At 37.4% G+C, this 27,320-nt stretch overlaps 1 protein-coding gene across 5 annotated transcripts in view; it reads left to right on the forward strand.

Moving 5' to 3' along the window:
• The window catches only part of LOC121382984 (flocculation protein FLO11-like), a 53,047-nt gene that overhangs the window by 23,889 nt on the left and 1,838 nt on the right, over window positions 1–27,320 (forward strand). The window contains exons 4-5 of one of the 5 annotated variants that reach the window (XM_041512696.1): window positions 17,985–18,488; window positions 22,426–22,561. The exons of 1 other annotated variant lie outside the window; for it this stretch is intronic. In XM_041512696.1, the coding sequence (XP_041368630.1) occupies window positions 17,985–18,488 (504 nt within the window). In that variant the 3' untranslated portion in view covers window positions 22,426–22,561. Of the gene's footprint in view, window positions 1–12,076; window positions 13,048–17,984; window positions 18,823–22,425; window positions 25,441–27,320 lie in introns of those variants that run through there. 3 more of the 5 variants (XM_041512698.1, XM_041512697.1, XM_041512699.1) reach the window with 3 other exon arrangements.

The following is a 27,320-nucleotide window of genomic DNA, read 5'->3' on the forward strand; positions in this document are numbered from 1 at the left end:
ATGTTTTGTTACTTACACATTATCATTCGTTGTTCATTTACGTTGGAATACGGCTATGGCTATGGCTACGGCTACGGCTATCATCTTCAAAGAAATAAACCAACAAATGAGAATCACACTTCGCTGTTTTTCACTGAACTCGGAATACTTCGGCCGATCGTTCAAAATACCTCGGCTAATAACCTCGGCTCTGGTTCGGTCGATCTGGCGAAACATTGTGACTCAATACGTACATTTCCGTGTTAAGCGAGCAGCAACGGAAAAGCCCGATAGTAAGGATTTCCGAATGTGACAATTTATGAATAGTTTGACCATTCACCGTCTGGAGCTCCACGCGGTAAGACGTGTTTGTTTCGCTTGTGCACACTGCACGTGCTTTCGTGTGCTCGACTTGGGGGGGTCCCTCATTTCGTTGTTTTTGTCAGCGAAATGAAGTTTTCTACTGGAATGTATGCGGCCATTGGAACTGATTGAACGCTGGAACGCTTCTCATTTCGACAGCCTGCACCACCAGGTTGGATTCTTTTTTAGCGAGATTCCTTGCTTCCACGTCATTTCTCCGTCTGACTGTCGACAGGTTTTTTTCGTGACTCGTATGACGGCCATTCTGCAGAACGCCACGGTTGTTCGCGTTTAGTCTCTACATGTCCGAGCCTGTCCTAGCAGTACTGGAAGATTGACCGCCCCACTCTAAGAAGAAATAGGAAGCGGGGTCGGCCCCTACTACTCTTTTTCTAGACTTTACCTTGCTTTATAGTGATACCATCTCGTATCCTCCGGAGTCGGGCCCGTCCGCACCACTATACCAACCCATGACGACTGGACTATACCCTAGTCTGATACTCTCTCTCGTTCAGACAGATCCGGCTTCTCAAGATCTGTATTTCAGCACAGCAGTACACCTTCAACGTCTATCGACTGTCAATCTAGGGGTTTTCTTGACGGGATGCAACCTATCTCGTCCCTTTAAGCTGTGCACCCAAACTGCCTCAACGAGGCCACTCGCGTGGACATATCGATCGGACTTTAAACTTTTAGATCTGCGTTCAAAATTTTATGTCGAAATTACTTCTTCTTTTTTTAAATATTATTAAATAGTCCAATCCTCTCTTCTTTCTGTTATTTAATTTTGGACTTTCCTTCTAAAATGCTCCAAATTATATAAATATTCGGCCGAGCAGTCAATTCTTTTTTATTTTTGGATTGTAACCTTTTTTTTTTCCTTTTTTTATTCTATTAACTTTTTTACTAATTGCTATTTTCAAAATTCTGCCCATTTTCATCCACCACCCCCTCCATCCCGAGTCAGGCCACCGATCTTATCGGAGGTCGGACTCGGGATGGGCGTGTTCGAAACCCTAGTGGTATATGGACACGTTAAATTAGTTATCATCATCATCATCATCATCATCAATAGTTTGACACCGTCACGCCAATGTTCTAGTAGACTAGTATTGTGTTAAAAAATAAAAATATGGCCTAAAACATTTAGCCTGACAGCTGAAACTAATAAAGATCATTAAAAAGTTATGCCTTCTATTTTCATTAAAAAAAACCCAACCCATAAATAATATCAATTATATTGCAATACATATTGCAATACAGTTTCTTATATCGCAATATATCGCAATACGGTTTTGACCGTATCGTTGCACCCCTAGGACTTAGCCCAATGGTAAAGCATTGGTTGGTCTAGGGGGTGGGATTTAGCTCAGTTGGTTGAGTGCTCACATAAAGTGCTTGTGTCGCATGATTGGACCACCTCGGTGGATCCATTCAACTTATTGGGTTTTTTCTTGTTACAACCAGTGTTCCACAACTGGTCATAGGCTGTGGTATGTGCTTTCCTGTCTGTGGGAAAATGTATACAAAAGATCCCTTGTTGCTAATTTAAAAATCTTTAATAAAATTTGGTTGGTCTAATATCAATTCCCGTCAATGGGCCCATTGGACTATTTCTCATTTCAGACAATGCTCCATAACTTGTGTCACAAAGACTGTGGTATGTACTATTCTGTCTGTGGGATGCTGCATATAAAAGATCCCTTGTTGCTAATCGAAAAAGAGTGTGTCTTGGCGTGTTGGCAACAGGTTTCCTCTCTCATTATCTTTGTGATCTTTAATGATTGTCAGATATTATATTTAACCATAACTAACATGTGCTGAGTGTGTCGTTAAATAAAATATTTCTTCCGCCCTTCATCTCACCGTGTAAAGAAAAACTGTATGAAGAAAAACTGTTGATTTCCATCTTTAATTTCTCTCTTTGGTAGACTCTCTGGCATGTAAGAGGTCCGGCATTGACATCAGTATTGATACCTACAAAACTGGTTTTTAGTTTAGTAATAATGACAAAACCAAGTACATGTACATGTAAATGTAACTATTTCTGTACTTTAATTTGTTTAATTCTCGGTGTTTTTTATATTAAATAATTATTTATATGTAACAACCCTGGCAATTAACCATGGCAATCGCCAATACTGTGGAGATTTCAACGGCATTTATTTTACTGTGGAACTTTTTAATTTTCTATGTCACTTTTCTTAGTATGTTTGTAATACAAATCAAACTCCTCTCTTACAGATTATTTACAACATTGCTGTGGAAAATGCAGTAGAGACAATTTGCCGGTAAAAAAGAGTGCTGTGGAAATCACCACAGTATATTGCTGAGTGCCATGTTTAATTGCCAGGGTGGTTACGTACATGTATAAATAATCAGAAACATGAATGCATGTGTGGTACTGTAATGGACGTGTACATGTACATGCACCCAACACTTTCCTTTGTTAATGCTGCAGTCTCTAGGGTGTATTTGTATTAATTCTATTAATATACCAGTTTACATTAGATCTACAGTGATCACAAATAATACATTTAAAAAACAACTTGTTTTGTGTTAAAATGGCTGGGTGTCTTGTTAGTTACAAAGGCAGATGATATGTGTTGACTGCAAAAAAATACAATTTAAAAAAAAACCTAGTTCTGTTTATATTGTGTGTTTTAGTAATTAAAATATGTAGGGAGAAGAATGATTGGAGTTTTAATATAAGCAGTTTCAAGGATTTTCTCTCATTATTTTTGTACATGTACCAGCCTTCTGGTAATAAAATACTAGAAGAGGAGAGGGTATTGCAATGTGTAAGTGCTGTACATGTATTAGTACCGTTTATTAATTGTTTTAGTGTATCTTAGATTGCTACAGTTAGCTAAGGTTGGTTACATATACAATGCATACTACATTACATGTACGTATATGTAATTTGTATAGTTTAGAAACTGTACAGAATTATTTTCTAGTGATAAACAAATGATCTGTGTTGGTTTTGATATTAAACTGTTTATACAAGAAAGTTAAGCTGCATCGTAATCGGATACATGCAATGCAAGCGAAGTGAGCTAATTTTTTTTTAGAAACCATTGATTTCAATAGCTGCATCCTAACTGTACGCGTACAGCGCGACAGATTCATGTAGTCAAGTGCGCGACATAATACCGATAGGAATTGTTTCTAATTTTTGTTGCGCGACACGAGCGACAAACATATATTAACTAATCAAACAACTTTTACTTGGCGGTTTCAAATGTAGGTAACAATTTAAAAAACAACAACTGTTATTATGGTCGCATCTGGTTAGGATATAAATATTGTTGCATCGCTCGTGTTGCACGTGTCAAGTTAGGATATAAATATTGTCGCATCGCTCGTGTTGCACGTGTCAAGTTAGGATATAAATATTGTCGCATCGCTCGTGTTGCACGTGTCAAGTTAGGATATAAATAATGTCGCATCGCTCGTGTTGCACGTGTCAAGTTAGGATATAAATATTGTCACATCGCTCGTGTTGCACGTGTCTGGTTAGGATATAAATATTGTCGCATCGCTCGTGTTGCACGTGTCCGGTTAGGATACAGCTTTATGTTACTGTGACTGCCTTTTGACATTTTGCTGCTTTATATATGAATCGTTTTGCTATAAAATGTTATTCATCCACATGTACTAGTGCTGTTTTTGTTTAATTAATATGACCCAAGTACATTTATTTAAAATCTTGTACAAATTTGGTGCAGCTTTTCTATTATAATTTACTGTAAATGGAACAGCAGGAAGACCCATTTCAGAATATGTTTTAAATTGTCATTGTCCTATTTCAGAATATGTTTTAAATTGTCATTGACCTATTTCGGAACATGTTTTAAATTGTCATTGACCTATTTCAGAATATGTTTTAAATTGTCATTGACCTATTTCAGAACATGTTTTAAACTGTCATTGACCTATTTCAGAACATGTTTTAAATTGTCATTGACCCATTTCGGAACATGTTTTAAATTGTCATTGACCCATTTTGGAACATGTTTTAAATTGTCATTGACCCATTTCGGAACATGTTTTAAATGTCATTGATCCATTTTAAAATGGTTTTTAACTGTCATGTATGAAAAATGCAAAAGTCCTTAAATTTAAAACTGCTATCATGAGTATATTTTTAATGTTCAAGCATTTAAAAGAGATCATTCAATTATCTTTTTCCTGTGATGTGCATTCTCATTTTAAATACTGGGGTTATTTATAAATACATTTGACCGGCCTCGGTGGCATTGTGGTTAGGCCATCGGTCTAGGTTAGGCCATTGGTCTACAGGCTGGTAGGTACTGGGTTTGGATCCCAGTCGAGGCATGGGATTTTTAATCCAGATACCGACTCCAAACCCTGAGTGAGTGCTCCGCAAGGCTTAATGGGTAGGTGTAAACCACTTGCACTGACCAGTGATCCATAACTGGTTCAACAAAGGCCATGGTTTGTGCTATCCTGCCTGTGGGAAGCACAAATAAAAGATCCCTTGCTGTTAATCGGAAAGAGTAGCCCATGTAGTGGCGACAGCGGGTTTCCTCTCAAAATCTGTGTGGTCCTTAACCATATGTCTGACGCCATATAACCGTAAATAAAATGTGTTGAGTGCGTCGTTAAATAAAACATTTCTTTCTTTCTTTCTTTTATAAATAAATTTAATTAGTACGACCATTAGCACCATTTATTTCACATTTGCGGTTACATGACAAATTTCATACTTATTCGAGTTTATCTTGTCATATTATATGTTACATAATAAAAGTCTGCTTCTGATTTTTTGTATTAGAGTTTGTTGATCTGTGGCAGGAGTGGGTTTCTTTCACTCGAACTAAGTGTTAAAATAACGATATATGTACATTGTGTGATGGGCACCAAATAACTAGCTATATTTCTTCTGTTTCCTTGCAAAAGTTAACAGTTGTAAATTGTAAGCTGAACACATGCATGTGTACACACAACACACGCACATGCACACAGAACACACACATGCACACATAACACATGCACACATGCACAAAATGACATAATGTTTGACATCCAATAGCCAACATCAGAGGTTAAACCCTGGATAGGCGTGTTTGAAACCTTCATGGTATATGAACACGTAATACAGTTTTCAGTCAGTCAATCAGCCAATAGCCAATGGTTAACAAATGTGCTCTAGTGGTGTCGTTAAACAACTTTATCTGGCCTTCATGTAAAATTCTTTAATCTCATTGGTTGTTTGCCGTTGAACAAATCCCGTATACCCCTGTGGGTGGAGCCAAATTCTCTTATACCCTGTCTGTAATTTCCAACAGTTTCCAGCCACCCCAGTTAATGCTAAAGCAATAATTAGATTATAAATAAATAAAGTTTTTTTATTATTTATTTTATTAATATCTGTTTCAGACAATTTCGTATTACAAACATTTGAAGTTAAAAACTCGTTTATCAATGGAACTATTTTTCGTCACTGGCAAGTGGTTTCGTTCGCGTCCGCGTGGTACGGCTCCGTTACTAAATTGTTAACAGTTATTGTCTGGCGTTATTTTGATTATTTGGCTATATGGTTTAACATGTCGGCAAGATAAATTCGGCTCGGGGTAAAAGAACACACAGAGGGTACATAAAAAGCCATATACCCCTCGTGATGCTTCTACAACTTAAATTGCCAGGTTCTTCTTATTTCATAGTATGCATAGATAAGGGACAGCTGTAATTATTTCCATGGTATTAACTACTGGTAAATAAACTGAAGGCATGTGTGTCTGTGCATGTGTGCGTGCATGCGTGTGTGCGTGCATGTGTATATGTGTGTGCGTGCGTATGTGTGTGTGTGCATGCGCATGTGCACGTGCATGTGTGTGTGTGCACGTGTGTGTGTGTGTGTTGTGAGGTAAAGGATTTCAGTATACATGATGTAGAACAGTTTCCTATACTTCACTGATCTTCATAAGAGATGTAGCTGTTTAGGTTCTTTGTCTAACACTATGAACCAGTACTTGTACAGGTACTTGTCAGGGTTTCTGCCAGAGGGTAAAAAATGTTATTTGAATATGGCGCCATATCCAAAATATTTTGTAGATTATTGTTTTTTTAATTTACCTTTTTACAAAATTAATGACATCATTACTGTACGAGTAATGTGTCGATTTAATGGAGAATAATCTGCATGCTAAAAACTCCATTCCGTAGTGCCATACTCAATCTAATTAAAATTAGCTCCACTATTACATGTGGATCTAACACCAGCCAGTTGACCAGCCTCGGTGGCGTCGTGGTTAGCCATCGGTCTACAGGCTGGTAGGTACTGGGTTCGGATCCCAGTCGAGGCATGGGACTTTTAATCCAGATACCGACTCCAAACCCTGAGTGAGTGCTCCGCAAGGCTCAATGGGTAGGTGTAAACCACTTACACCGACCAGTGATCCATAACTGGTTCAACAAAGGCCATGGTTTGTGCTATCCTGCCTGTGGGAAGTGCAAATAAAAGATCCCTTGCTGCCTGTCGTAAAAAGAGTAGCCTATGTGGCGACAGCGGGTTTCCTCTAAAAACAGTGTCAGAATGACCATATGTTTGACGTCCAATAGCCGATGATAAGATAAAAAAATCAATGTGCTCTAGTGGCGTCGTTAAATAAAACAAACTTTACTTTTACCAGCCAGATGGAGCTCATGTCCACCAATTAAAACCTTACTTGCAGAATCCTGCCAGTGATTTAAAAATAATTTGAAAACATTCCGAATTATCCCGAGGGTATACGACATGTTTCATGTGAATTACGAATGCCTTAAAACATGTTTTATTTTATAAAATAAATAATTTGTAATGTAAAACTGAAGACTGATTTAGTTTTGGGTTTTTTATAAATAAATAAATAATTTTTAATGTAAAATTGAAGACTGATAACCCACCCCGTACGTATTGGTATGGTTCGCTGTACTGAGGCCACTAAAATAGACTCGCCCGATATTTTTAGAATTTGTATGCTCCCAAATAACGTTATAAAAGGCAAAGTGTGATTGGTCAATATTTAAATTATTATTTACAGACGAAATGTTACCTGGACATTGGGGACTACGCAGTGTTTTAAATCACTGGCAGGATTCTGCAAGTAAGGTTTTGATTGGTGGACATGAGCTCCAACTAGCTGGTGTTAGATCCACATGTAATAGTGAAGCTAAATTTAATTAGATTGTGCCATACTCAAAATTTCTTTCTGGCAGAAACCCTGCTTGTGAAACAATAACAACCGGAGATTTAGCAAAATCCATAACACATAAATGTTTTACTGATCTGTGTTACTTATGCACTGGCACAGCTTAAATTCAGTCTGGAAAACCTTAGATTTATGAGAACTGACAAGTTTGAAAAGATGTACAAGTATCACATGTCTAAACATGCCTGGTAGATCACCTTTGGGAGCCTTTGATTTGGCTTCTTCCAGGTGAAAAGGTAGAAAGTCGGCTTACAGTAATACAGGCAATTAGAAAAACAATAACAAACAATCTCAAAGTTTTAGTATATAAAACGATATGTCTCAGAATTGTGTTGACATTTTGTAAAAATAAGATAACCAGAAACAAGTCCCACATGTGACTAATGTTCTAGCCACTTAAAGCTACATATCTACCAATAACTGCATGCTCCACTGTTTACAAACACCATTTCACCAAATTATGTGTGTGTTTTTTCACTGGGAACTTTATGCATTCAAGATGTTTGCTCCTCTGACTATGCCAGTGATTTATTGTAATTTTGTTGAGACATTTCATTGAAATTCACTGCAATCACTGAGTTCGTCCAACATTGCCATATATGTATCTAGTTTCAGCGAGTGAAAGTTTGTTTTGTTTAACGAAGCCATATTAAGACGTGGTAAAGTGCTCGCTTGATGCGCGGCCATTTTGGGATTGATCCCCGTCGGTGGGCCCACAAGGCTGTTTCTCGCTCCAGCCAGTGCACCACGACAGGTACATCAAATGCCGTGGTATGTGCTATCCTGTCTGTGGGATGTTGCATATAAAAGATCCCTTGCTGCTAATCGAAAAGAGTAGCCCATGAAGTGGCGACAGCGGGTTTGCTCCCTCAATATCTGTGTGCTCCTTAACCATATGTCCATTAGTTGTTAATCTGTGCGCACCTGTCGTAAGTCAGGAGTTGGAGAAATTACAACGCAACCGTCGAGTTGGTCAACTTCATGGTGACGGTTGGCAGTCTGACCCTAACTCGATTCATAAACAGTGTATATCATGCATGCTCCTGCACTAGTTTCAGTGTAGTTAAGGAAGTATATTTAAACATTGTATATCATGCATGCTCCTGCACTAGTTTCAGTGTAGTTAAGGAAGTATATTTAAACATTGTATATCATGCATGCTCCTGCACTAGTTTCAGTGTAGTTAAGGAAGTATATTTAAACATTGTATATCATGCATGCTCCTGCACTAGTTTCAGTGTAGTTAAGGAAGTATATTTAAACAGTGTATATCATGCATGCTCCTGCACTAGTTTCAGTGTAGTTAAGGAAGTATATTTAAACATTGTATATCATGCATGCTCCCGCACTAGTTTCAGTGTAGTTAAGGAAGTATATTTAAACAGTGTATATCATGCATGCTCCCGCACTAGTTTCAGTGTAGTTAAGGAAGTATATTTAAACAGTGTATATCATGCATGCTCCTGCACTAGTTTCAGTGTAGTTAAGGAAGTATATTTAAACAGTGTATATCATGCATGCTCCCGCACTAGTTTCAGTGTAGTTAAGGAAGTATATTTCTAACAGTGTATATCATGCATGCTCCTGCACTAGTTTCAGTGTAGTTAAGGAAGTATATTTAAACATTGTATATCATGCATGCTCCTGCACTAGTTTCAGTGTAGTTAAGGAAGTATATTTCTAACAATGTATATCATGCATGCTCCTGCACTAGTTTCAGTGTAGTTAAGGAAGTATATTTAAACAGTGTATATCATGCATGCTCCTGCACTAGTTTCAGTGTAGTTAAGGAAGTATATTTAAACAGTGTATATCATGCATGCTCCTGCACTAGTTTCAGTGTAGTTAAGGAAGTATATTTCTAACAGTGTATATCATGCATGCTCCTGCACTAGTTTCAGTGTAGTTAAGGAAGTATATTTAAACATTGTATATCATGCATGCTCCTGCACTAGTTTCAGTGTAGTTAAGGAAGTATATTTCTAACAGTGTATATCATGCATGCTCCTGCACTAGTTTCAGTGTAGTTAAGGAAGTATATTTAAACAGTGTATATCATGCATGCTCCTGCACTAGTTTCAGTGTAGTTAAGGAAGTATATTTAAACAGTGTATATCATGCATGCTCCTGCACTAGTTTCAGTGTAGTTAAGGAAGTATATTTAAACATTGTATATCATGCATGCTCCTGCACTAGTTTCAGTGTAGTTAAGGAAGTATATTTAAACATTGTATATCATGCATGCTCCTGCACTAGTTTCAGTGTAGTTAAGGAAGTATATTTAAACAGTGTATATCATGCATGCTCCTGCACTAGTTTCAGTGTAGTTAAGGAAGTATATTTAAACAGTGTATATCATGCATGCTCCTGCACTAGTTTCAGTGTAGTTAAGGAAGTATATTTAAACAGTGTATATCATGCATGCTCCCGCACTAGTTTCAGTGTAGTTAAGGAAGTATATTTAAACAGTGTATATCATGCATGCTCCTGCACTAGTTTCAGTGTAGTTAAGGAAGTATATTTAAACATTGTATATCATGCATGCTCCTGCACTAGTTTCAGTGTAGTTAAGGAAGTATATTTAAACAGTGTATATCATGCATGCTCCTGCACTAGTTTCAGTGTAGTTAAGGAAGTATATTTAAACATTGTATATCATGCATGCTCCTGCACTAGTTTCAGTGTAGTTAAGGAAGTATATTTAAACAGTGTATATCATGCATGCTCCTGCACTAGTTTCAGTGTAGTTAAGGAAGTATATTTAAACATTGTATATCATGCATGCTCCTGCACTAGTTTCAGTGTAGTTAAGGAAGTATATTTAAACAGTGTATATCATGCATGCTCCTGCACTAGTTTCAGTGTAGTTAAGGAAGTATATTTAAACATTGTATATCATGCATGCTCCTGCACTAGTTTCAGTGTAGTTAAGGAAGTATATTTAAACATTGTATATCATGCATGCTCCTGCACTAGTTTCAGTGTAGTTAAGGAAGTATATTTAAACAGTGTATATCATGCATGCTCCTGCACTAGTTTCAGTGTAGTTAAGGAAGTATATTTAAACAGTGTATATCATGCATGCTCCTGCACTAGTTTCAGTGTAGTTAAGGAAGTATATTTAAACAGTGTATATCATGCATGCTCCTGCACTAGTTTCAGTGTAGTTAAGGAAGTATATTTCTAACAATGTATATCATGCATGCTCCTGCACTAGTTTCAGTGTAGTTAAGGAAGTATATTTAAACAGTGTATATCATGCATGCTCCTGCACTAGTTTCAGTGTAGTTAAGGAAGTATATTTCTAACAATGTATATCATGCATGCTCCTGCACTAGTTTCAGTGTAGTTAAGGAAGTATATTTAAACAGTGTATATCATGCATGCTCCTGCACTAGTTTCAGTGTAGTTAAGGAAGTATATTTAAACATTGTATATCATGCATGCTCCTGCACTAGTTTCAGTGTAGTTAAGGAAGTATATTTCTAACAATGTATATCATGCATGCTCCTGCACTAGTTTCAGTGTAGTTAAGGAAGTATATTTAAACAGTGTATATCATGCATGCTCCTGCACTAGTTTCAGTGTAGTTAAGGAAGTATATTTAAACAGTGTATATCATGCATGCTCCTGCACTAGTTTCAGTGTAGTTAAGGAAGTATATTTAAACAGTATATCATGCATGCTCCTGCACTAGTTTCAGTGTAGTTAAGGAAGTATATTTTCATGTATATCATGCATGCTCTGCACTAGTTTCAGTGTAGTTAAGGAAGTATATTTTAACAATGTATATCATGCATGCTCCTGCACTAGTTTCAGTGTAGTTAAGGAAGTATATTTAAACATTGTATATCATGCATGCTCCTGCACTAGTTTCAGTGTAGTTAAGGAAGTATATTTGGCATGCTCCTGCACTAGTTTCAGTGTAGTTAAGGAAGTGGGATAACATGTGTATATCATGCATGCTCCTGCACTAGTTTCAGTGTAGTTAAGGAAGTATAACATCCCTGCACTAGTTTCAGTGTAGTTAAGGAAGTATATTCTAACATAAAAGTGTAGTGAGCCCATGGTCTAACATGTTGTGCAGTGGTAAAGCATGTCTGTGGGATGGTGCATATAAAAGATCCCTTGCTGGCAATAAAAAGTGGGATGGTGCATATAAAAGATCCCTTGCTGGCAATGAAAAGTGAGATGGTGCATATAAAAGATCCCTTGCTGGCAATGGAAAGTGGGATGGTGCATATAAAAGATCCCTTGCTGGCAATGGAAAGTGAGATGGTGCATATGAAAGATCCCTTGCTAGTAATGGAAAGTGGGATGGTGCATATAAAAGATCCCTTGCTAGTAATGGGAAAATGTAGAGGGTTTCCTATCTAATATTATATGTCATAAGTATCAAATGTTTGACATCCAATAGCTGATGATGATTAAATCAATGTGCTCTACTGGTGCTGTTAAACAAAACGAAATTTCAACTTCTGTTGGTTACAACAATAATTTCTTTCGTAATTCCACAGGTGTGCTATAGTGAGCCGATGGTGATGTCTGAAACACCAAAAGATCCGGTCTCACCGATGTTTGTGTGCGAGGGTTCCAGGCGGCGAAGGCGCAAGCAGTATTCTCAGTTCGACATGGATGCCGCGTATCACGCAGTCATGCAGTTGGGCATGAAAATCTTGCCAGCAGCTCGCATATTTAATGTACCCCGAAGAACACTAAATGACAAAGTTTTACGTAACAAAACGTGACTGATACATGTGTATATCCTTGTGAGAAAAACATCAAATTAAAATAAAATAAGTATTCTGTAAATAAAGAAATAAGCTTCCTGACTCTAAGAAATGGAATAAAGCTTTAGGTTTTCTTCTGAATATATCGGGGTTAAAACAAACGGTTTTGAAACCAGACATGGATTTTTTATGTGAAACAAAGAATTAGAATTTTTCAATAGTCTCCATTTTGGTGACAACACTGAACAGTATGGATTTTTGTTTCGGTTTGAAGAATTTTGAAGGCAAAATGTGGAACTAAAGTGTTGTTACTTATAAAAAACATTTTGATGGAATTTAAATTTTATATTTACGCACACACATACATATACTCACATGCCAGATATGTAGGGGGGGGGGGGTTAGACTGTGGCAACCAGCGTTTATAGGAGGGTCGAGTTATGCTACCCTGGAAAATATGTTGAACAAAAATTGCTTGAGCAGTAGAGGTTTTAAGCCCCGAAAACAAATCCCCATCACTCGCGCCTGTATAAACAAAACACAAATTAATACGAACTTAAAGTAATCTCTAACTGGAATCTTTTGTATTTTGGGTTTAATTCACAAAGTTCTCTTGAGCAACATCTCATTGTCCTTGCATGACTTTGTGCAGATGAATGAATGAATGAATGAATGTTTAACGACACCCCAGCACGAAAAATACATCGGCTATTGGGTGTCAAACTATGGTAATGCAAATAAATAAAGTGATGATCAACATCAATATAAAAATTCAAGACTTAAACAAAAACAGTGTAAAGAACTGTGCAAAAACACAAATATCACAGAATTTTACGGATACTGAATTTAACTCAAAACTTCAATTTTGTGCTGTATTGGCCATTCTCAAAGAGAATGTTACACCCCTGCACCACGGTGAGATTACAGCACACGCAGGGGATGATGCGAGAGTTCGGTGAGTTTATCCCCTGTTACACATTGCCGTTAAAAAGCCAGTTTTAACTAGAGTACAGACCATGATGTGTTTTTGGTGTACTAATTTAGATTTTACGTGTAATAAGAATATTTCATGGAAAACTAAAAGTTGAAATGTGTTTATTACAATGACGTAGCTAAACTCAAAATACAGGATTGGAGGTTGAGGTTTCTTGTAATAAAAACGTCCTTAAATCCGTTCTTATGGATTCATACTTGAGCATTTACCAGAACGTAGCTATCTAGCGTTTTAATAGATTGCATCCTTTTATGTTTATGAAGATCCTGAAATGATATGTACCTACTAGTGTATTAATATATAATATATATTTAGTCACACGATTCTTTGTTTTCTGGGCCCGTGCTTATAAAACGTTTAGTCTAGATTCCATCTTGATTGATGTTACATGCATACAATTTGTACATGGCGTTAAAGTCTTAGATTCTAGGAGTCCAGACTAATGTTTTATAAGCACAGTGTCTGATGATAAGACATTTACTTTAATTAGTCAAAACATAAGTATCAGGCGTGTCTAGTATCAGGGAGTTGTAAATTAAATTATTTTATTTACAATTCATGCGTCTATTTTGGCATAATTCAAGAAATTGCCATAACTCCGGAAAACAAAACAGTTGTGTCACTGAAATAGTTTTATACACATTTTATGATGACTTGAATGTTTTACAGCAGCAAACATTCATTTCTGCTGCTGTTTTCAAAGTTCTTTAAACTTTATATGGACATAGCATCAGTAATGAACTTTGAGAAGAAAACACAAACAACAAATTGCGGTGGACAATAACAGTGTTCTTGTTGATGGCTCTTATAATATCACATTACAGTCGTCTCTCCATGTTTTCATCTTCTTTTCTTTCTTTCTTTTTAAATGTTTTATTATTATTATTATTACTGTATTTTTATTTTATGCAGTCATATACCTACCTTTTGTTTGACACTCAGTAGAAGAGCAGAGATTTTGTCAATCATCCATTCATTTCATTTCAACTTATTTTCGTGCTTATATCCAATTAAGGTTCAAGCACGCTGTTCTGGGCACACACCTCAGCTGTCTGGGCTGTCTGTCCAGGACAGTAGGTTAATTGTTAGTTGGTTAGTAGTTAGTGAGAGAGAAGAGGGTGTAGTGGCCTTACACCTACCCATTGAGCCCTTAAGAACTCGCTCTGGGTTGGAGCCGGTACCGGGCTGCGAACCTGTACCTACCAGCCTGTAGTCCGATGGCTTAACCACTACGCCACCGAGGCCGGTCGTTAATCATCCATTCATGTCTTTACACAAAGTAGTAAAAATCATAACATGAACTTGGGACTTCATCTTTTGAAGATTTACAATGAGTAATACTAGTACACGTTCAAAGTATGATGGAATCCAGGTATAAATCGTTGTTTGTTGGCTTTCACATAATTTTTGTTTTTGTTTATACACCTATTGCTTTTTTTTTATTCATCTCAACCAATATACATTAAAAAAGACCCATAGATATGGCTAACGCCCCAGAATCTCATTATGTTTAAGCATGCATAAACGGAATACTAATACATTAAATTTAGTATTTAAAAAAAGACTTACCTGTTTCCTGGACATATATCTAAGGGTACGCCTATGTTTACGAACACGTTTTTTTCATATTTTTATTTTGGCTTTGGCCTGGTGCTTATAAAACTTTTAGAGTCTAGACTCGAGACTAATAGAGTCTGAGACACTAATGTCACGACAACGCCATATAAATTGTATGCGTGTGACGTCATTTAAGATTGAGTCTGGACTCTAAAAGTTTTATAAGCACGAGCCCTGGTCCCCTGAAGTTCGAGTTGAGTATTGAACGACATTGTGAAATTAATAAAGGGGGCATAATTCTTACAGGTTCCATGCCAAGACGCTCAGTTCAAATCTGATGTTTTTCATCTCATCGTCGTATTAAACAACAACAACAAAAAATGTTGTTTTGCTTATACAAAATGTGCAATTAGTGTTTATTCAGCAAAGTAATATTAATTTATGTAAGCCTATGAGAAATGTACATGCATTTTAAAGATAGACGCTCGCGTCACCACCCCATAGCATTTCCTAATGCAACATACAGACAGTTTTAATATAATACACGTGTGTATTGTTGTCACTAATGGTACTCGTCAACGACCTTCAAATACAATACAATTCTGTCTGTTTAATACAGTGTGCGATAAAAGCGGTGGAATAGCACCCTGCTGCTGGGTGTTAAAATGGAGAATAATACATTGTATGTGACCTAGATTAGCGACTGGACAAATGAAAGCGAAGAATGGCGTGTGACGGTAAGAAATTAACGTGGATGTTCTTTTTTGAATGACTATATGTGAACTAAAGTATGTGTGTGTGTGTGTGTGTGCGTGTGTGTATGTGTGTGTGTGTTTGTATGTGTGTGTGTGTGTGTGTGTATGTGTGTTTGTGTGTGTGTTTGTATGTGTGTGCGTTTGTATGTGTGTGTGTGTGTTTGTATGTATGTGTGTGTGTGTATGTGTGTGTTTGTATGTGTGTGTGTGTGTTTGTATGTGTGTGTGTGTGTTTGTATGTGTGTGTGTGTGTGTGTTTGTGTGTGTGTTTGTGTGTGTGTGTGTGTTTGTATGTGTGCGTGCGTGCATGTGTGTGTGTGTGTGTGTGTGCGTGTATGGGTGTGTGTCTTTTGGTCAGAATTAACATGCTTTTCTGGCGTCTGGAGGGGACTATAGCTTTTTCTCCATCCTTCTGTCTGTTTTTCTGTCCCTCCTATAGTTTTCCGGACTTTTTTCCACAATGCCTTACTATATTGAGATATAATTTTGTGTATAGCTTTATCATGTACTGCCACATATCAAGTTTGACTTCCATGGCGATTTACCTATATTTCACAGAGTTATGGCCCCTGAGATACGCAAATTTGTTTTTCGGAATGTTTTTTTTCGCAATGCCTTAAGATATTGAGATGACATTTTGTGTATAGCTGTATCATGTACAGGTCAAGTTTTAGTTCTATGGTGATTTACTCATTTTTGAGAGTTCTAACCCTTGCATTTAGGAGATACGAAACTGTTGGGCATGGTAGGGGATATGTATTGTTTTAGCAGTAGTTGTGACGGAACATGCTCTTAAATTTGTTTTCGCCTGTGGCGATTTTAATTGTGTTAGAGGGCCGTGTGCAGTTTAATTGCACTTAAGCCCAGATGGGCAACTTGTTACGTAATATCTCCGCGCGACCGTGGAATCTCTAGCGAACTGGCGACATTAAGTCTGACGATCTGAGGAAAAAAATACCGCTTGGTCGCGGTGGAAATATCAGATGATAAAATTCGGTGCCGCGATTTACCCCCAGGCGATACTTCGATTTATAATAAATAGCTAGTGTTTTAGAGTTATGAGGAGAACGAAAAAGGAAGCTTCCCGGGAACGTAGTCCGTTAGGACTTGGTAAATATTATTTCTGCTCTGTGTATAACCTTGATGTGATTGATGTGACTTTTAATATTTTAATACTGTATTATACCAATATTCTTTAGACAGTGTCTTCGGTCATCTGACGAAGTAAATCATAGACTTACTGTTCTATATTTTATACGAGTATTTGGTAATATAAAGCTTAGCCAGTCATCCTAGAAGACCTAGGTAAACTGTAGGTTATTGTCTTTATTGTGATAGGTACCAGTATTAATTTTGTGTTACAAGGTTACTGAATGAGTAGTTAGGGTTAATTAAAAATTAACCAGTTAGGAATAGAGCTGTAATTCCTTTATTAATTAAGTTCCCCTGGAAGCGTTTCTCAATTATCACACGTTACTGAACGAGTAGCAAGGGTTAATTAAAAATTAACCAGTTAGGAATAGAGTGGTAATTCATTTATTAATTGACTTCTCCTAGAAGCGTCTCAATTATCACACGTGTTGGTGTTGTGTCACGGTGAAGTGATTCGCATATTGTGTAACCTAGACACCTAGAGATTAACTAATTAAGTGATCAGTTCTGGGTTGTTATTATTGTTGTTATTAATTAACTGCTACGGCTGTACATTTGTCAGCGTAGGTTAATACAGATTCCAAAGTGTATTGTGTTTTTGTTGTGTTTCTAGTGAACTAACGTGCTATAATAATATATACTTTATATAAGATCGTATCTCTGATCATACCTAGAGACGAGCCAAAGCGGGTATATACCGCCTGTTACAGAGAGATCTAATAGATATACAGTTAGGAGAGATATTTTGATAATCGTGTTTTATTCAGTTACTGGAATTATAGAATCCCTGTGACAGTAGTCTTGAGAATTCTTGTTTACAAATTACCAAAAGGACGTTTCAGCTGGTCTGTTATGGCGTCCTCGTATGCTTTGCAATTCCCTTTAAAACAAACTCACTGTCTTTATTATGCAGGACCAGTGGTAAAGCGCTCGCTTGATGCGCGGTCGGTTTGGGATCTATCACCGTCAGTGGGCCCATTGGATTATTTCTGGCTCCAGCCAGTGCACCACGACTGGTACACCAAAGGCCGTGGTATGTGTTATCCTGTCTATGGGATGGTGCATATAAAAGATCCCTTGCTGCTAATCGAAAAGAGTAGCCCATGAAGTGGCGACAGCGGATTTCCTCCCTTAATATCTGTGTGGTCCTCAACCATATGTCTGACGCCATATAACCGTAAATAAAATGTGTTGAGCGCGTCGTTAAATAAACCATTTCCCTCATTTTATTATGCAGGAGAACGAAGACACGGGAGTACAAGGTACTGATGTTTGGAGTCCTACCTTTCCTGCAATTCAAACCTCATCTCTTCTGCCGCCCATTTCAAGACCAAAGAAAGTCTGCAAACTGCTTGACATTGAGACCAAATATCATCTTATTCGCACGGTGGAAGCAGGACTGAAAAGGAAAAGTGTCATTGCCAAAGAGTTCGGCATTTTCCCCAATACGTTGAGCACAATTATGAAGAATAAACAGACGACCATTGATGCCTGGGAAAGATGCGAATTCCAACCGAATCGACGGCGGCTGCGCAAATCGGACCACAAGCCCATTGATGATGCTCTTTACGTGTGGTATAGTGAGCAAGTCGAGGGTAGAAACTTCATGAGTGGTCCCATACTGTTGGCGAAAGCCACTCAAATTGCTCAAGAACTTGGCTTCACAAATTTTCGTCCCTCAACTGGTTTTATTGATAGATTCAAATCACGCCATGGTATCCATTTAGGAAAGAGAATATAGGTCAGTCTCCATTGTTTTAACCTCAACACTATGTTACAATGCATCAACTGAATAGTAAAGCTGAACAAAAACAAAAGAAAAAAAGAAAGACGAGTCGTATGGAAACAAACCCTTTTTCTTTCGGACTGACATGAGTATTTACTCACAATTCTAACCATCGCTAACCAGTCTTTAAGCTGCGGTCAGATTATCCGGGGTTTTTTTCTTCTTATCCGCACCGCTTCCGAATATGTTATTCGTCGTCCGACAAATTCGATTGCATTGCAGACGGGGTACAGATGTGCAGAAGCGAGGGTGGACAGGTCTGTTCGCACCTACTGGTTTAAATACAATCCAATTTAATGGACATCGGTTAATGTGTTTGGAAGCGGATGCGGATGCAACCCATACAACCCCCCCCCCCCCCCCCCCCCCCCCAGAAAAACAACAACCAAACACTGGGAAAAAGTGATCGCGGATTATAAAAATTAAACTCTCCCGTTTTGAGCCAGACAGGTTTGTACTGCCATTCCCACTCTCCCCATTTAGAAAATAAGATCTTCCATTATTGAGAAAGGTCCAAGGCTTGCTATATTTATTTATTTGTATCTTGTACCTATATTTCCAATTTTTCGTCTTAAGTTAAAAAGAATATTTTGTACTACAACGTTATCAAGTACTTCAGAATTATCATACTTTGGTTTGACTATATAAACTTAGTGAAGTAGTCTTAAATTTAAGACGGACCTATGGCACTATGTTGTCAGATGGTATACATTTTTGAAATTGAAATGTTTGCATTTTTATTAGAGTACGCTAATCGAAAACGCACCTGGCTACATGTATTTAACTAGTTACCTGATATACATGTACTAGGTATTGTAAATTACCTTTACGGGAAAGCTAGCGTAAGCTGTCGATGTACTTAGCACATTTGGACAACATTAGTCTGACAGCTAACTACTAAAAGAAGCTTGATGATAGTTTGCTTACTAGTACTCGACCTACTGAAGTCTTGTCAACATGTGAAAAGGAAAGGAATGTTTTGTTTAATGAGAGAGAGAGAGTGAGAGACAGAGAGACAGAGACAGACAGACAGAGAGAGACAGAGAGAGACGGAGAGAGAGAGACAGAGAGGGAGACAGACGCTGCAGCCACATCGAATAAGCATTAAGGCATCTTTCATGTGCACTTTACAATGGACAGGACCGTACATACATGTATCTTGGCTTTTGATGTAATATTGTTACGGTCTTAATACAGTTACAAAAGTGAGTAAGCGTATGTAAGTATGAGTGCAGTATGACAGAGTTCCGACGTTCTTGATCAATGTGCAGCCATATATTGTTGAGTGAATTACGTTTTATACTCATGTATAATGTGTGTTCTAAAGGAACATTTTAATGTATTTTTAATGTAAAAAATAGAAATATCACTCACATCCGTTTTTACTGAGATCAGTTTTTTTCCCCTTCTCTACCTGAACTGTGATTCACTCGGGTTAGGTCGTTTTTTAAAATTAAGATAATAACTAATGGCTGGTAAAGAGCACCATATTTATTTAATTTGTGTAGAATGAATGAATGAATGAATGAATGTTTAATGAGACCCAGCACCCCTCACCCCCAAACCCCCATCCCAGGGCTTCTAGAATTTTTATAAAATTCATTAGCCATGGGATCAGTGGTTTAAAAAATTTACTAGCCACGATCAAAAATTCACTAGCCCTACTTTACTTTAAGTTAATATAATTTTACTAAATATTAGTAATAATCGGATATAACACCTAAAGATAGAGATATAGCTTAAAAACACTAAGATTGGAGGGTGAGGGTAGGGGTAGGATATTCAAATTTACAAAATAGACTTAACTGCAACATTTGACCAAAAATAATTCACTAGCCGTCGGGTATGGCAATAGTAGTTATTTACAAGCCCAACATTGAATATCACTAGCCATGGGAGTGGGGCTACCATAATCTAGAAGCCCTGCCCATCCCCCCAAAAAAACCCCACCCAAAAAACCCAAAACCCACATCGTTGTTGGATAAAGATAAATATGTTAATGAATTAATGATTAGCACGGTGTAGAGAGTTTTGCAAAAATTAAAATATCACAAGTAGTTTTGAAATTAGCTGATATACACCAAACCTCTATATCAAATTAACACTGGACTGAAAACCTGTCCAGTAGTATTTAATTAATTTATTTAGTTAGTTACTTTTTTTTTTTAGTTTGTTTTAACTTTATTCAATTTATTGTTTTAAAAGAACTGTCCAGTTTTCTGCTGTTGTCTTTTTAACGACTGAAATTACACTTAAATACATTTTAAAGTTTCTTCTCTAGGATATCAGTGTCTCTAAACCCAGTTTGTTTCTGATCGTCCTAGTGTTTGTAGTAACATAAGCCTATGTTTTATTTCCTAATATATATTTCTTCTTACATACGAAATTATTGGCAGATAAAATATAGTTTGAATTACTACAATCTCTAGACCAACCAGAAACACATTGGATGTATACAGACACCGATATTCTAAAGAAGAAAATTTAAATTGTAGACCAAATTGAATTCACTATACGTTTCGTAATGTTTGTATCAAATACAAAGATGTAACGAAGATGTAATGTGGAATTGACTGCCGGCAACATGGACACTGGGGGTGCACATTTTGGTTGCAGTCACTCATCGCTGTTTTTGTTATTTATGATCCCTTATTTTGTGTTCATCAGTAGTGATGGGAATCGGTTGGGATTTCATCATCGATCATCGGTTATAATCAGTTGGCACCAACCAATCAACTTCCGATTACACAATCGGTTAGAATTACAAGACCATAAGAAGGTTTTAAATTATAAGGACCATGTACCTATTGTCGTGTGCACCCTACAAATGGCTAATTGTACCTTTATTAACTATTTAATATAATTTGTCTTTATGCATGGGCGGATCCAGGAAATATTTTTAGGGGGGGGGGGGGACCAAAAAAGAAGGGCACATTGACTCGTCAAAAGGGAACCTTACTACAAGTTTTGATATTTACAATTAATATGAATTCCTACAGTTCTACGTCATAATATACTAGCAATAATGAAGTAAATTGGCGTCACTCGCGTTAGAACCTCAGTGGGGCCCCATTGAGACTCGATAACACAGACCCATATCTGCAAGCTTGCGCATGTACACGAAAATCTTGATTTCATTTATCTACAATATAATTATTGTTTACTTAAAAAAAAAAAAAATTCTACAAACAAAAAGGGCACTTGGACATTTTGAGGGCACTTGAACAATTTTTTTGGGGGACGCGTCCCCCTGGTCTCCCCCCCCCCCCCCCCTTGGATCCGCCCATGTTATGTACACATGAAAACAAACCCAAACCACTGTATATTTCCATCAACTTTATCATCTAAACTGGAGGACCAGTTACAGCTAACATTTTCCCACACAATCGATTATGGGTTTTTATTAATCGATCATCACGTCGTAAGAGCCAGTCCGATCAATTGTCGATTATAATCGATCACTGGAACACCACTATTCATCAATGCACACTGCACATGCACTAGTAGTCGTTAACAAGTTACACTAGCAGCAAACACAGGAGTCTCTTTAGAGACTAAAATTGTATTATTTTAATTATTGGGATGTAGCCCAGTTATAAAGCGCTCGCCTGTCGGTTCATCCATTTGGGATATTTCTCGTTCTAGCCAGTGTACCATGACTGGTATATCAACAGCTGTAGTGTGTGCTATCCTGTCTGAGGGATGGTACATATAAAAGATCCCTTGCTACTAATGGGAAAAATATAGCAGGTTTCCACTCTAAGACTATGTGTCAAAATTACCAAATGTTTGTCATCCAATAGCTGATGATTATTAAATCAATGTGCTCTTGTGTTGCAGTTAAACAAAACAAACTTTAATCTTTTTTTTTAACTTTATCTTGATTGCACAGGAATTGAACGAAGGATTCCAGATCGGGGTTGCAGCTGCATTTCAGAATAGACTTTCATCATCTGTGTCACAAACAGTACCATCTATGTCGAAGAATACACGCAAGAGACTGGACATTGAAACTAAATATAATCTCATTCAAGCCGTGGATACTCGAGTGAAAACGAAGAGCGTCTTGGCGAGAGAATACGGTATTCGTCTCAACACACTGAGCACCATTCTGAAGAACCGAGACGCTGTAACGGTGGCCTGGGAAACCTATCGGTACCAGTCGAAGAGATTCCGACTCCGCAGGTCGAGTTGCGGAACGGTCGATGACGCGCTGTACACGTGGTACAAGAATGCGATCAGAAACGGTGCATCTGTAATCGGGCCGGTTCTTTCTGCCAAAGCTGAGGAGATCGCCCAGCGGCTTGGCTTTGCACAGTTTCAAGCATCACCCGGTTTTGTCAGGCGATTTCGAATGCGATACGGCATCGCAGGAAAGAAATAGGGAATCATGCAAGCTTACCCATGTTCTTCTTGATTGAAAATCAGCCTGATTATCAAGGAACATTTTGTTTTGTTTTATTAGCAACATTTTGTATTCGGTTTAAAAATTGATTAGGAACTGGTAGTTAACGTTACATTAATTGTGAAGCGATCTCTGAAACTTGCGTAGTAAATAGTGAAGCGATGCTCAACAAAATGTTCCCTGAAAATATAGTTTGTTTTAGTGTTTCGTACTTAATCAGTTTTTTGCCATTTTCGAGAATCCAGATTTTAAACAAAATTTATTTTGTCAGTTTATTCTATATACACGTACCTTCTATTGTGAATTCATATTATTTGTATGATTCAATCTGTGGACGTTCATTATGCCTTTGTGTTCCCAAGATGAAGGTTAATCTACCTTTTGTGGTCTGGTGGAACCACGGTCCAATGTTATTTAGAAATCACAGAGGAATGAAGCAATCATGTACGTGTATATATTCAGGCTAAACGCCTTTGACGCTGTTTCCCGATTCTACGTATGATCAAGCTGTATTGTAATAATGCCTGGATGTTGTCAAAATCATAACTTAAAGGCTTAAGAAATGCTCTGGGTTGCGATACCATGGCATCGACGTATGCCTTGGGTCACGATACAATGGCATCGACGTTTGCCTTGGTTCACGATACAATGACATCGACGTATGTCTTGGGTCACGATACAATGGCATCGACGTATGTCTTGGGTCACGATACAATGGCATCGACGTTTGCCTTGGTTCACGATACAATGACATCGACGTATGTCTTGGGTCACGATACAATGGCATCGACGTATGCCTTGGGTCACGATACAATGGCATCGACGTTTGCCTTGGTTCACGATACAATGACATCGACGTATGCCTTGGGTCACGATACAATGGCATCGACGTATGCCTTGGGTCACGATACCATGACATCGACGTATGCCCTTGGTCACGATAAAATGACATCGACGTATGCCTTAGGTCACGATACAATGGCATCGACGTATGCCTTGGGTGGTCACGATACAATGGCATCGACGTATGCCCTGGGTCACAATACAATGGCATCGACGTATGCCCAAGGTCACAATACCATGTCATAGCGTTGGTGATGGTGATGATGGTAACTATAGTCCAGCCAGTCAACTCGTAGACAGTAGTGATTGTAAGAAAATGTGCTGTGCCCCAAACAGATCAGCGTGTGAGACATACTTGAGTATTATGAAGTGAAACTAAATGTACCAAATCAAATAGGGAGTCGTGCCTGCCTTTTACATGTTCACTCCCACTATGCGTCTGTTAAAAATAAGTGTATAGGTGTAAATGGTATGTAAATATTTTAAAAATACACATTGTACTGTCTCAACAAATAGCAAGGATTCTATAGCCCCTGCTTGTACATTTCAACGGTAGAAATTAATTTTATGGCCTGGCTAGCAACCTTTGCTTCTCAGATTTTAATTTCGAAAGAAATATTAGAAAATTGAGATGAAGTTAGACTCTGTATAAGACTACACTATCTTTATGTTACTTTTAAAAAAAAAAAACATCAGTGTGGAATGCTTGTGATAATGCGAGATACAGATAATTATTTTTTATCGCTTTTGAATTTTGAATTTATTTTTTTACATATCTTAAATACTCTTTAAAAAATAAAATGAAAACGAAAAATGTCTTGTTGAACTGATTATCAGGAAGCATTTTGAGCGGAATTTGCTCAGGCGTGTGTGTAGTAAATAATAAACACAATCAATAAATGTTTATTTAATTCTGAATACGATCAATAAATATGTACTGTAATTCTTAATGTGATCAATACATGTGTACTTTAATTCTTACTGCAATCAATAAATATATAATTTAATTCTTACTGCGATCAGTAAATATATAATTTAATTCTTACTGCGATCAATACATATATAATTTAATTCTTACTGCGATCAACAAATATATAATTTAATTGTTACTGCAATCAATAAATATATAATTTAATTCTTACTACGATCCAAAAATATATATATTTGAATTCTTACTGCGATCAATAAGTATATCATTTAATTCTTTCTGCGATCACTACATGTGCAATTTAATTCTTACTGCGATCAATAAGTAGATCATTTAATTCTTACTGTGATCACTACATGTGCAATTTAATTCTTACTGCGATCAATAATTATATCATTTAATTCTTACTGCGATCAATACATGTGCAATTTAATTCTTACTGCGATCAATAAGTATATCATTTAATTCTTATTGTGATCAATACATGTGCAATTTAATTCTTACTGCGATGAATACATGTGCAATTTAATTCTTAATGCGTTCGATATATATATATATATATGTACTTTATTTTTTAATGTGTTCAATAAATGTTCAATTTAATTCCTAAGGTGCTCAATGAATGTACATTATGGTTGTTAATGTGTTCAATAAATGTGCATTTTAATTCTTAATATGATAGTAAATTGTGCAGTTTAATTCTCAATGTGATCAATAAATGAGAACCATTTCACCGATTGTGTTGTATGTTTTCTTTTTAAAAGAGTACAGTGTAGCTTACCACGTAAAACCTCTTGAAATTCAGTCGGCTGCTAGACTGGATTTTACGAGCTACACATTTTTGTTATTTAAGCCGAATGACCACATCGGGAACCTGTCAAAATAGTTTGTAAACGTTCAGCGAAACATTGCTAGCTGAATGTGGGTTGGATATGTGGATATACTGTGCTGTTTACGGTGCACATGATGATTCGAAGGTCCTTTATAGACGGGTGCGACTCATTCTGAAGACGACGCCACATAACAGGACTGCCTCGTACGAGAACATTAAACATCGGCAATTGAAATTTAGATGTTAAATATTTGGTAATTCCGACATGTAGCTTTCAGAGGAAACCCGCTACCCCCTCCCCACATTAGCTATAGATCTTGTATATATGCACTTTTTCACGGACAGAAAAGCATATATTACAGCCTTTGATGTATCAGTGATAGGGCACTAGTTAGGATGGGAAAAGCTATACAATATAATGGGTTTCCTTGAGGGCATTCGATCTTACGACCCAAGGTTCTCTGGCGAGTGTTCTACTGACTGAACTAGATACAGCCACTTTAAGCATGTTCATGTACTTGTTGAATTTGTTTAAGATGTGTGTCTGTGTGTACACCTGGGAATCGAACAGGTCGTAACCATATGTTGAGCATACTAAAAGACAAGCAAGCCAAGGGTCATAGGTTGGACTATACCAAATAAAATCCCATAGGCGACCATGTTAACGTTTGTGCTTAAAACACTATATGCAATATATCAACCAAACTATGACCTATAAATATCAGTACTACAACCCCTACCTCAAAGTATTAACTGCAGAAAATGGTACCTTTCATGGCTCATTTTCGGTACAACCAGATGTTTCTACAACACTCCTAGTTTCGCACAAAATTTGAGTACTTTTTTTTTTTTACAGGTACCCCATACATGTTCCAAGCACATGGTTACTTGACACAGTGGTACTAGATCAAATAAAATTGCATACATTTTTAGCCCAGATGAAACATTTGTTTTTTTGTGTGTTTTTTTTACAATCAACACACTCACATTTATAACCAATCACAGTACTTGTGGTGTTAACTTCTCTATCAAAGGTTCGGCGCATCTCGAACTTTGACCCAGCCGGAAATTAATTGGTTTAGTGCTACCCATAGTTCGTACCGATACGCACTCCATAGTTATTGGTACGGAATACCATTATTTGGCTTGCGAAGGTGCTGACACCTATTTCCAAGGAAAGAAAACTACGCAAAAACGTTAACTCAAAACCACACACAAGTATTGGTATCACGAAATACGTTCAGCCAGCCGTCTGTCACCAATAAACCGGGAGCCCAGAGAGGTTTAATTAGCATTGCGAGTGCAAAAGGTTTGAGACCTGGAATATGTAGGTGTGGACTGTGGGATCCCCAAACGGCCATTCTTAAGTGTCATCTCCTGTACCAATCCGAGGGGCCGCCCCTCAAAATACCCCAAATTTTAAGTTTAATTAGCATGGTTGAGTACACCAATCAAACCTACACCAAAATGTTCTCTGTTGATGTACTAATTAAGATCCACCATTCTTAAGTGTCAGCTCCTGTACTTAGTCCACTTAAGAACGCCCCTAATTAGCACTAATTAGAAGTTCAATGGTTGAGTACATCAACGAAACTGATGCCAAAATATTCTTTAGGGTACCCTGACTAAGGATCAGTGATTCTTAAGTGTCAAAACCTGTACCGAATCCACTTAAGAACGGGTCAAAGGTCACAATCCATCCAATTTCAGGTTAATTAGCACGATCGAGTACATCAACGAAACTAACGTTAAAATTTTCTCTGTTGATGTACTAATTAA

The sequence above is a fragment of the Gigantopelta aegis genome, chromosome 10 (genome assembly GCF_016097555.1).
Source record: "Gigantopelta aegis isolate Gae_Host chromosome 10, Gae_host_genome, whole genome shotgun sequence".
NCBI lineage: Eukaryota > Metazoa > Mollusca > Gastropoda > Neomphalida > Peltospiridae > Gigantopelta > Gigantopelta aegis.